The sequence below is a fragment of the Glossina fuscipes genome, unplaced genomic scaffold (genome assembly GCF_014805625.2).
Source record: "Glossina fuscipes isolate IAEA_lab_2018 unplaced genomic scaffold, Yale_Gfus_2 1, whole genome shotgun sequence".
NCBI classification, from domain to species: domain Eukaryota; kingdom Metazoa; phylum Arthropoda; class Insecta; order Diptera; family Glossinidae; genus Glossina; species Glossina fuscipes.
In genome coordinates this window covers 147825-160472 of record NW_023998415.1, presented here as the reverse complement: position 1 = coordinate 160472, position 12648 = coordinate 147825, and the positions used below count along the sequence as shown (strand labels likewise).

The 12648-nt window shown below is 35.0% G+C and overlaps 2 protein-coding genes across 2 annotated transcripts; one reads left to right on the top strand and one right to left on the bottom strand.

Moving 5' to 3' along the window:
• The first annotated feature begins 5231 nt into the window (after positions 1-5231).
• LOC119631585 (coiled-coil domain-containing protein 22 homolog) lies at positions 5232-7270 on the top strand. Its single transcript, XM_038023936.1, has one exon. The coding sequence runs from the start codon at positions 5349-5351 to the stop codon at positions 7080-7082; it is 1734 nt and encodes a 577-aa protein (XP_037879864.1). The 5' UTR covers positions 5232-5348; the 3' UTR covers positions 7083-7270.
• Positions 7271-7531: 261 nt separating this feature from the next.
• On the bottom strand, positions 7532-12177 carry LOC119631584. Its single transcript, XM_038023935.1, has 7 exons — positions 10965-12177; positions 10306-10892; positions 9211-9984; positions 8975-9150; positions 8711-8921; positions 8515-8658; positions 7532-7764 (listed from the first exon to the last, which is right to left on the bottom strand). The coding sequence occupies exons 1-7, from the start codon at positions 12100-12102 to the stop codon at positions 7612-7614; spliced, it is 3183 nt and encodes a 1060-aa protein (XP_037879863.1). The 5' UTR covers positions 12103-12177; the 3' UTR covers positions 7532-7611.
• Positions 12178-12648: the final 471 nt, after the last annotated feature.

The following is a 12648-nucleotide window of genomic DNA, read 5'->3' as shown; positions in this document are numbered from 1 at the left end:
CATAATTAAAATTAAATCGGTGAAAATCAGTAAAATAGAGATAACATCAGCTCTTCTGAAAAATGTAAAAATCCTCATGTCCATCCCCATTGTCTATGCTCATCAGCGGATAAAGTCCTCGTAGGGAAAAAATTTTGATAGTACAAGCTCCTAATCTCGCCAAAGCAATCCAAGTGTATGTGTAATTCAAAATATTAAAACATAGTATTACAATTTTGACACCATCCTGCAGTCATGACATTATGGTGAACAAAAAGTGACTGCATAGCCAGCATCAAAAATAAGCAATAGATGAACCAGGGATATCTACTAAGCATATTCTGACAACGGTGGTCCCAATCGGTAGGTGCTTGAGTATCTGCGTATATCAAGTGTTTAAATGTGGCTCGCGAATGAATGACCAAACCAATGAATGACGCATAAAAGAACCAAACGAGTGGCGTAATGCTTGCACCATTCACAACTAGAACGAACAAAGCCAAACAAAAATTTAAATTTATTTTTGAATAATATGGAAGCGTCGTACTATCTTTTGCATAAGGGATTCGTTTTAATTCATACACCGTGAACACTGTGAACTGCAATTCATAATACGAAAAGCATTATGGGTCAAACGAAAAAACCTGTGAACGAAAATTGATTTAAAAAAACACGTGGCAAAAGGCATAGTTATACAGAATCATCAAATTAGGAAATCAATTTGTATATGTAAGGCAAACCCTGATTCATTAAATCATGCCCGTAAAAGTACATTTTGGTCTTGTGTTAAGATTTACAGTCCGGGAACCCCATTTTACTAGGTGAACTTGGAACACAAGACGAAACAAAATACAATAATACTACAAATTATCTAATTATCTAATAATTGAAAAGAATCAATATACTTTAATCGATTCTTTGTGCTAATACCAATAATAATTCCAACATAAATATGTACATTTATTTCATTTACATCACCTGATATCACCACTTGACATCTTTCGTATTTATAGGATATGAGAGGGAAAGAGAATAAGGCATATTTGAAAAGTCAACATAAACTCTATAACATTGTATAAGTCTTGCAAAAGATGTGGCATTCGTTGCTGAGCTTTGATTATCATAAAATAATCATAAAGATACAATTTGTTACATTAGCTGTTTGTTGCGATCAATTCATTATTTTTTTTATCTAGACATATGGTGTCCTTAAGTCAACCATCGATTATTATCACAACAGGGGGTAAGTAAAATTTATACGATTAAGATATAATATACACCGATGCCCACATGGGTATTTACGTATGTGGCCATATTCAATTTGACGACGGCATTGATAGAAACTTGGTAGAAAATGTAAAATATTTTTATCTCGTTTCGTTTGTTGTATCATGAAAAAGTGACCATTTCAAATGACCTTAACAAGATAAAATGTAAACTGATCCCAGAATATGCAGTTTATATATTGTCGTTAGCGAAAACATAACCAACTTCAGTATATACGTCAACTGAAAAAAAATATTAATTTCATCACCAACAAATATTAAAATAACCAATAAGTCAATGAAATCAAAAATGTAAGAAAAATAAACCAAATAATTCAAACTAAAAAATTATTATTATTATTATTATTATTATTATTATAATTTTAGACTAATGAAATAATCCTTAGACTAAAAAAAAAACATTGAGCACTAGCTACACTGGCTATCGGCTCTAATTTATAAAAGTACATTAGATGTTAAGCTTAGTAGTTCTGATAAAGTAATATATTGGTAATGATATTCTGTTCTGTAGCTGATTGTAAAATGTCCATAGGATTAATCGTTCCAATTGCAATACTTCTAGCCAAGGTAAAGTTAAGGCAGTGGCAGAGAATGTGCTTTATGGTGAGAGTTTGTCCACAACCGCAGATTGGGGAGGAAGACTTCTCCAAGATCCATTGGTGAGTTGCAATTGTATGACCAAGGCGAATTCTCGAAAATGTTTGGATCTTGATTTTCTCAACATTTGTTGGATATAAAGGTGGAGTTAATTGAGGGTTAATAAAAGAGTAGTGCTAATGATGGTATTGCAGATTTCCTTCTGTAATTTTCCTTTAACTTTTCGTCAAATGTATTTTTGAAGATCCGACTTTTCCATGACATCATCCATAATTAGAGGTGCAGAAGCAGCATACTGCGCCGCTCGATCAGCCTGCTCATTTCCCAATAAACCGATATGACTAGGTACCCATAACATTTTAATTTTTTCGCCGGGTATTGTAATGATATCCCTTAATTTGTTGATGGTGCTCCGTCTCGAAGTCGGCAGATTCCGTATAGCTTTTAATATAGACAAACTGTCTGTAACATTGACGATTTTGAGTTTGTTTTTATGGGAAAGGTTCGCAGCGTGAAGGGTAGCTCTGGCTTCGGTTGTGAAAATTGAAGTACTTTCGTGAAATATGTGATTGAGAAGAGCCTGTCCTGTAGCATCAACCACGGCACAAGCAGGAGGCAGACCAGAAGATTTTGAATCGTCTGTGTAGAAAAGATTCCAACCATTACTCTACAGTACTTGAGTTTTTTCAGTTATTAGACTCCTGAAGACGTAATTTGGAGTATCTTCTTTCTTTTGCACAGACAGCGAAATGTCAAAAGAGCAGTCTTTCAAAATCCATAGAGATTTAACACAAAAATAGCGGAAAACTTTTCAGGGAATGTTTGATTCATTTGCAACGTCCAACAATAGTCAATTGCAGACGGTGACTTTCGAATTTTCTTGGCAATAATAATCTTTCTCACGTCTTCACCGAGAACAGATTTGTTTGAATTAAGAAGCTTGCGAACTTTTTTAGCTTTTAACTCATAAAGTATATTTTCTAAAGCGTAACAACTTGCTCTGAGGGCATGGTGATAGACCGGTTTGAGGATGTTGATGCTAGATTTGCAGCTATTGCTTAAAAAAAGCATTTTGGTAAGATAAGCAATAGTGTTAATGTGCGCATGGCTTTTCCAAGCAACATGCTATATGAAATTCAGCCTTGTTAAAATAGAATTTTTTAACCGAAGACAGTGTGTTTTCCAGCGTTGTTTGCTGGAAAACGTAAGCCCGAGAATATGGAGCGTCTGCACGTTTAGTACTGGTAAGTCATTAATATGCATCAGTAGATTTTCTGCACGGTATATCTGCTTTCGATAAATGTGCATCTTTTTGATTTTTGCATAGAAATTTTACCCCCTGACGAATTTGCCCATGTGGAGATCTTTCGTCCAACAGATTCGAGGATGTTGATTGCCTTCGAGCTATCTTTTTCTTTTGTAAAACTATACAACACCCGCATAGAGACAATGTTCGATCCTCGGTACACGGAATTTTGCTAATTTCGTTGAAGGCGATCTGGAAACGCGTGACAGAGAGAGGAGATCCTTGCGGAATGCCATTCATTAGCGGAAAGGAATCAGAGAGGTAATTGTTGATTCTAACTTTGAACCGCCGATGCGACATGAATGATTTGATGTAGTTGAAGAATTTGGGTCCAACATTCCATGATTTCAAGAGTCTTAAAATAACATGAAGACTAACTCTGTCAAATGCTTTTTCGAAATCAATTGAGAGAATTGTTACATGATTCCGTTCGGAAATTGCTTTCCTTGTCAAATAATCAATGTGTAAAAGAGCGTCGATGAACCCCGCTTGAAACCAACTTAACGCTTTGTAATCAGGTTCTTGGACTCAAGATACCAAGATATTCTAGATGCATTAATCTTTTCTAATACTTTTGAGAGACAAGATAAAAGAGAGATTGGGCGATAATCCGATGCGATGGAGACATTTTTTGACTTTAGAATTGGAACAACTACTGCCAGTTTTCACTCGTAGGGTATATGGTCAGTCAAAAATACCGTATTATATGGGTCCAGTAATTTCTTTTTACTTGAAAAAATTCTTAAATTAGGAATTTAGTGAAAGAGAAATTTTAACACTGCTATTGGATATACAATCACGCTAGAAAGCCCTCACTTTAAACGTTTTCAACAAACCAAAAAAACATTCGAGAATATCCATCCGAAACAATGATTCAACTTTAATGTTTTTAGAATTCAACCCATATTTTATAACGATATGTCCATTCCTCAGAACACTCTTTAGCAAGACTTTATTGTATCGGTAATTGAAAATAATAGCACATCAAAATGCACTCCTGCGAAAATAACAAATTGTGCCTTGCTCAAAAATGAATGCAAATTTAACAACATCAAAGGTAATTCATATAAAAAAGAAGAAGAAATCATCTGTTGATTTCTTGACTCACACAAGAAGAAGAAAAAATCTATATAAATGTTTTGCTTTTCTCTACTATTTTAGAGCAACTTATTGCATAGGAAACATATTTTCCACCAAATTACTAAACTTGGGTTTTTTATTCAATATTATAAAAAATATTTTCATTAATTTCGTACACTACTTCAATTTTTCAACAACCGAGAGTACCGTTTTTAGGAACAGATTGCTAGGTGCTCCTAGCCGCAGTTTTTTTTTTTTCAGATCATGCAATATCTTTGCGCCAGATATTTTCGATCGTATTTTGAGTAGTTGCTAAGGGAATTCGACAATTAATATATCGCATCGTCTGGCTTATGAGTAAACCAAGGCGAAACTTAAAAAAAGAAACTTAGTAGGAATGGTGTAAGTTGTTATTCTTATACTATTCAGCAAATCAACAACAAAAAAGGCGCTGAGATGTAAGTTCAAGCAAAGAGAAGCAAGAAAGTTACAGGCATTGCTGTAACCGTTGATATCTGCTATCTTAAAGCAAAACATTAGAATTGCGATATATTTTTTTCACGCGGACGTGAAAGTTGTTTGATAAAGACCAAGGAAATATTTCTATCAAAATATAGATCAATATTTCGTATTGGCTGTTGTGCACGTGTCTGTAGAAGGCTTCTCGAATTTTAGATGATTTTCGTAAACGCATTTAGAATCGTGAACGTTCCAATAAAAAGCTAAATATGAATGGAATAGAAAGATTCAAATCGATGCAAAATCGTTATATAACTATCAGAAGTACGTAACATATATTTGTATGCATTACAAACAATCCGATAAATGAGAAAAATGGAATGAATATAAAAAACCAAAACTTTTTAATAAAATCTTATATGTTTCACTGGTTGTTATATGCACGGTCACAGTTCATTGCTTTGATTCACACATAATCGCTAAATGTATCTTCCTTTTCTTTGTTAAATTGCTTGGCAACTCTGTGTGGGAAAGAGTGTAAAATATTTTAATAATTAGCAAATAAATAATTGTAACACTGTAGTTAGATACTTCCTGATTTCTCGAAAAGTGTATATAAATAATTTTACTTTGTACACGATATGGATGAAGTTGACAAAATTATAATACATTCCTTAAAGCAGATTGGTTGTAAATTAGAACCCGATGAGGAAGGAGATGACGTAGCTTTTGGTTTGCAACATTTTACACCGAATTTATTAGTGAGGGCGGTGTCTAAGTGCCTGCAAGAAATTAATCCCACTATTGCTGTACCTAAGTCGCTACCCGAAAATATGGCCCAAAGATTTACAATAGCTACTCTCTTGGGTGAAATGTGCGGCTCTTGCGGTTATCGCGGCGACATAGGTTATCAAACTTTTCTCTACCCGAACGTAGTGGATGTAAGGCGTTTATTTATGTTTTTAATTGAACATTTACCTAAAGAATTGGAATCTAGTACGGATGCGCAAACGGGTGAGGAGAAAAATGACTTTATTTTGTTAATGAGAGATATCAAACGGCAAATAGCCGTACAGATGAAAGCGCCATGGGTTCCGCAGTACTGTAGAGGAGTAGCAAATAGAAAGGCTTGGGGCTGCAGCAGTCAGTCAATACCCTTTGACCCACAAGTAAGTTTAAATATTCCCGGTAGCTATGAGGGAAGCAACCCTCAGTCCCAAAGGAATATAAATTCAATCAGTTATCAAATACCAAATGTATTTCAACAAATCGCAGAAACTGGCCATGATCTTTTAAGTTCGGTTTTGCATAAAAATTCCATAGATGTATATGATTATCAAGAATTATCTTTAAAAGGTATGTGTTTATGTTTAAAAGACTCTACAAATAGTTCCAACAACTCAACGATAACGCAAACGGAGCCGACCGTTAATGCCAGCCAACAGCCAGTTATTTCAAATAAAACTATCACAGCTTTTACCACATTAGAACAGCTAACTCAGGAAGTAGACTCGTTGAAGCTGCGAAACGATGAAATTCTGAATAAACGTCAAGTAGCCAGTTCTAAATTAAATAATTTACGTCAACAACAGGCCAATACATTAGCAATCACAGAACAATTGCGTAAAGATATGAAAATTCATGAACGCTGTTGTATGGTGTTAGAAAATCCCGATGAGAATCTCAGCAAACTAAAAGATTTGATTGAAAAAACGAAAGAACGTAGACAAACATTGGAAAACCAATGGAAATCGCATAGGCAACCCGCTTTAGAGAAGATCAATGAATTGCAAACGTTAAGGCAAGCAAAAAATTTGCAAAATATACAGGAATTAAGAACTATAATAAAGCAATTGGAAACTACTTTGAAGGGAAAAATTAGTCAACACGTTCAGCTTGGGGAGGAATTAAAAAAAGCATCCTCAACATCTGCTCCGCGAAAAGAATACACCCGTCGTATACACGAATTTATAGGCAATATTCGCAAGCAACGCAACGACATATATAAAATCTTAGACGATACCCGTGATCTTCAGAAACAGTTAAATTCAATATCGGCCCAATTGGAACGACAGTTTAACTATACAGATGATCTACTTTTCCAGAGCGCCAAGCATGATTTGCATGCTAAACAGGCTTATAAATTTTTAGCGTCTTTACATGCAGCTTGTAATGAAATCTCTGAATTGGTTTCACAAACTGGACAGACAACAAAAGAAATCCGCGACTTGGAGATACAAATTGATCGGGAACGCATGCGAAACATTGCCACAAGCTTAGAACAAATAAGTTCAGATATACGTAATTTCGAAACAGTTATTAAGACAATGCAAGTGGAAATAAAACAAATGGAAAATGAAATAACCACTGGGTAGATGCGAAGAAAGTCTAAATCATTCTTTCAATTGCTTAAGGGGCCATGAATGGAATCATAATGTTTCAAAATATCTGTTAAGAGGAGAAACCTATTGCAAACATTTGTTTGCTGCCCTCGTTTTACGAGTTCTTATATATGAGCAAATACAGGTAAAGGGCAATAACTTACCTGTTTTCTTTCAAAGATATGTTCTAAAGCTTAAGTTCATACATTTAAAATGTTTATTATTTATTATTGCAAAACTAAACTGAATAAAAAACGGGACTGAACTGAAAATGAATTGTTTATGATTTTAAAAAAATAAGGATAATTTGTCTATAGGCTTAACAGGTATTTAATTTTTGAGAAAAAAAAAAGAACAAGAACATGCATTATTATTTTTTTGATCTCTTTTTTTTTTTTTAATTTCTGTAAAAATAATGACAAAAATAAAATGTAATAAAAAATAGAACGTAATGGGCCATACCCCTGACGTGTAAGGCGAAATAATCCAGAAAAGTTAAAGAAATATTAAAAATAATTTCAATTCAAAATTCTCCTGTCTCTAAATATTTTCTCATATGCTCCATGTAACTGTTTGAAATCCATTGAGAAATGATAGTCTCGAATTCGTCATCCAATGCTGTGGCAATTGTATCTAAATGACTATGAACAATAGTTTTTTTCATAACGCGATATGTCTGAAAACAAAAATTTTTGAGTTTTATTAGTTTTTTTTACTATGGATTCACAATAAACCTCGGCCTCTTTTTTCGTGAATTGAATTTGCCTTAATTAGAATACGAGCACGATTAATATAAAATCTAGTGTAACAAGAAGAAAGGAAGTATGCTTGGCCTGGCACCTAGGTATCTGTAGATCAAAAATATTTAAGTCGCATTTTTATGTAACCGCAGAGAGCACCCCCATCGATAATTATAAAAGCTAAAAATTGCATTCATATGCCATACATTAACTATATGCATTCTTTAATAATTTTCGACGAGTCCTTCGTTGATTTAGATCATTTTCAGACTTAGGTTAATGAGAGGGATAAGAAATAATTTGTGCCCAAAGATGTTTTTGTTGGAAAGAGTTTTGGGGTTGCAGTCGTAACATTACCGCATGCACAAAAGGATAGTGGAAACAATTGCGCTGATCACGCTATTGAACATTATATGAACTCTGTGGAATTTCTAATGGGTAGTTTATCTAAATGTAGTCCATAGGTCAGGGGATACAAAAATATTTACTCATTAAAAAGTTAAATTACGCGAGATGTCAGATGCCCAGTATACGACAACTAATCACCCACCAAGAAAAAAAAAAAAAGCCGACCCAGAAAATCTCGTCTTTACGGAATACATATTTCTATTTTTAGAAATTATCATATAGCACGTAGAAAGAGATTTAGGTGTAAATAGGTATAAAATTTCTAATTAGTGAAATACCTGAGCCGACATGGAGGCAATTTTACGAGCGGTATTTACAGCTTCTTCATTCACTTTTGTCGGGGCAGTTAACTTATTTAATAGACCCGATAAGGCAGCATCAGCTGTTTGCAATTTTTCTCCCAGCCAAAACAATTTAGTTTTCTAAATACGAAACAAGTTTAATAATGTATGAAATTATTTAATTGTCACTTACGCAAGAACCACGTATTTTTGTAATATTATTCCAAATACAATATCCCTCGGGTACTTGACCAATTTTAACGTAAGGCGTTTCGAATGTGCATTTTTCGCCAGCGACAACTATATCAAATAGCGCCAATTGCATTACACCCAAGTTAATATTATTGCCGTTAACAGCGGCTATTAACGGTTTTGGGTATGTCGCCAAAGCCTTCAAATAATTTCTAAAAACAATTCCTATAAATCAAAGTTTCAAATAAGAAATTTTAATACGTACTTGACTGCCGCGGCCATGAAAAAAGCTGCAGATTTGCGTTTCTCCACGGAGCCAACAGTTAGATCAGTTATATCAATACCTTGACAAAAATGTGGGCTAGTAGTAGACATAACCACAGCATGGCATTCCGTATCTGATCTTAGTTTGTCTAAAATATCTACTAGTTTGTTCATCATCTTTAAAAGACAATAAAAGTTAGAATCAATAAATTCATTAATTTCACACACAACTCTTACTTGTGCCGTGAAGGTATATTTCAATTTTGCTTTACTCGTGTTAAATATGATCTGAGCCACTTTTGCTGCTTTCTTAACCACTACATCTGAGGTTGAACCTGACGTTGCCACTGACGCACTAAGAGTATTATCTTTACCGTCTTTGTTGCCACTCATTAAATTAGATTTTGTTGATTTATCCTTATCATCCGTCGTCGTAGCTGGACTGCGAACATTGCGTTTGCTTGGGACAATCGTTGTTTTCTTTAGATCATTAGTGAGAGTGGTTCCAGGGCTTTTAATGCGTCTACCAATCTTCGATTGTACTTTATTCTCAGGTTTTGCAAATTCGAATGTTTTACCACTAATTGTGCTCACGCTGCTTTTTGAGCTAACGCCACTTTTGTTCATGGACGAATCGCCAGACGTCTCTCCTGCTAGCGTTGGTTTTGTTGTTAATTTCTTTGTGGTATTCGTGGTAACATTAGCCTTAGCTTTAGATGATATTGCAGTTATATTTGTTAAAGAAGAAGATGTTGGTGTCCCTGACTGTGGACCATCTATGCTTAAACGATGGATTGAAGTATTACTAGAATATGAACTATTCGAACGTCTACGTATAATCATCGAATCATCCATAACCTTCTGTTTTTGATATACATAGTCCCAAGTGGCCGAAGCTCTTGGTCTAGGAGTGCGTCTAGTCTTAACTGTAATTTGACTTGAGTTTGCTGCTGATGTCGAGGGAGAGACAGCTGTGGTCGTATTATCATTCGTTTTAAATACGCGTGGCGTCTGTCAAAATAAAAAAAAATAAACAGATCAGATATCTAATGCTGTAAGACTGAATGCATCTGGACATCATTTGGCATGAATTTGAAATTATACGGATTGACATATCAAAAATTATTTCTTTTTACGCGAGTTGTATTCTCCTTTACGCAACTAATCTAAGTAGTAACTTAAAAATTAAGAAAAATTGTGAAAAGTGTTTAATCTTCACTATTCGTTATTTATATCTAAAAGGACCATATAAATCAAGTTACATTTTGTACGCGCGTTCAATTAAATAACCTATCGCGTACAAAAGGGTTGTTGTGGACAATAGATAATCACCTTCTCATTGATCATGGTTGCACGACTGCGCATCACAGGCCGAGTGGATTTTTCTTCTGTATTACCCATGGCAGTCTCCAAGGAATTTAACATATTGACAGCTCCTTCGTCGCCCATCAGACGATCTATTTCCGTAACTTTTTTCTTTCTGATAGGCGCGCCACTTGAACCATTAGCAATTGGAGTTTGGGATCGCCGCTTGATTGCAGTTATTGTTGGTGATTTAACCGCGTTAGGGTTGTCAGTAGTTTTTGATGTTTTGGCTGCACTCGCCGTGGAATTTTCGGTGACTGTTTTGCTGCTTGTTCGCGTTGTTGCAGTTGCTGACTTCTTCTCTTGATTTTGTTCTGCAGCTACTTTCTTATCCTTTGGTGTAGCAGGTCTTATTTTACGTGCTGTTGTTGGTTCTTTTTTAATAGCTGTTATTGTTGTAGAACCTTTTGTCATAATGGTCGAGTTTTTTGTGTTTGGTTCCACTTTTGACTTTGTAGGATTAGATTTTACTAGCTTAGCGTATGAGAATGTGGTTTCTGGTGCATCTGGATCCCATATTATTTTACGTTTTATTATACGAGTACGACGAAAACCTGAAATTTTGTGGGAAGAGACATAGAGAAAAAAAAGTCTCTTTATTAAGGTAAAGGAAAGCAAAAACATACCTGTTTGCGCCGTTCCCGATGTTACACCTTGTTCTGTTGCCTTTTCCCCTTTCGCTGCTTCCTCAGTTGACGTTTTAACTTCGGAATCAAGCGAATTTGATGTATTGGGAACGGTGGTACTGGTTGGTAACGCATTTGTTTGTATGGGAGGTGATATTACCACTACACTGGTAATTTGCGGCATAGACTTCTTTTCTTCCATTATTTTCATTTGATTAGTTCCAGACGTAACAGCATGACTATCGTTTAAGTCTTCATCACTCCATTCAGCTCCCAAAGCGGAGACTAAATCTACATTTATTTCTGGTTGTTGCTGAATTGGTTTTATATCTTGTTTACGACGGCGCGATCGGTCAGCCTTTAAAAGGGCAATTTGTTCCAAAGCCAACGCCCTTTCAGTTTCAGAAGTAAGCACGGCGGTCTGGGGTAATTTTTTTGTAATATTCGGGGGTCTCGGAGCGGGAGATGTTTCTGGCTGCCCGACAATTCCCACGTCTTCTTCTACAGCATTTGAATCTTCGTCTATCACTTCGATGATTTGATATTCGCCTTCCCCCTCTATGGTGACGCCACCCATAGCGTCTCCCTCAGCATCTGTTTGTTCAGTTTTAATATTATCAACTAGTTTACTATCTGGGCCGTCTGCAGTCGAATCTAAACCTTTCAAAACTGCAATTAAATCGTCATGCTCCAAAGTTGTCACATTCGATGTTAAAACATTTATTGAATTTTCCAAATGCTCCGATTTAGGTTTTTTCAAAGACTCCACTGTTTTAGTATCATCTTTAGCTGTTTCGATTTGCCTTTCCTGTGACACGACATTGTCACCATTAGATGCTTCTTCTTTAATTTCATCCTTACTTTCTTTCTTAGTTGTGGATAGACAAGGTACAACTTCAAACTCCTCAGCATGATGCATTTTAGCTATTTCTCGTTCCAGCGATGATAGCTCATCCAACTCTTCACAAGAGACACTGGGTTCAGGCGACTTTTTCAATTCATTTGCATTTGTCGCGTTAGCAACATTTGCAGCGGCATCATCAATTGCTTTCTCCACGTCTATGGGGTCCATGGAGCTAGCTGATTCGCCATTATTATTTAAAGAATCTCTCACTTTCTCGTTTACTATGTCAGCCATGTTTAGTTTTTTTTTTTAATATTTAAGAAGGTATTTTAGGACATATAAGCCACAAATCTATTGGCTTAGTTCATCTCTGTTCAACATACCAAAAAAAAAAAAAAAAAGAAGGGTTTTTATTTTATTACTTTTAAATAATTTTGTTTAGTTGACACGTTTTTTTTTTTGACAGTTTTACAAAATGCTTAATTTTTTTTTTTATTTAGTAGGCAGTAGGCGCCATTTTCCTTCCATAAATTTTTGTTTTCCACTCGGCACACATACACCAAGTTCCGCAGCGGTAGTTTTTGCTTTACTTTTCTTATCAGTTTATGGAGATTGACTAAAATTTCAACTTTTTTACTTGCTTAAATTTTATAATTAGAATATTATGTTGTTATTAATATAAACTTTTTACAAATTTTGCAACAAATTTTATTACTACTCTTGCTTAATGCTTTGGAAAATAATGCATTTTAGCATTTATTTTATTAATTGTACTTGACTGAGAAAAATATTTTCAGACAATAGTGATGCCACTCATAAAGTGTTGATTGCAACTCCAAT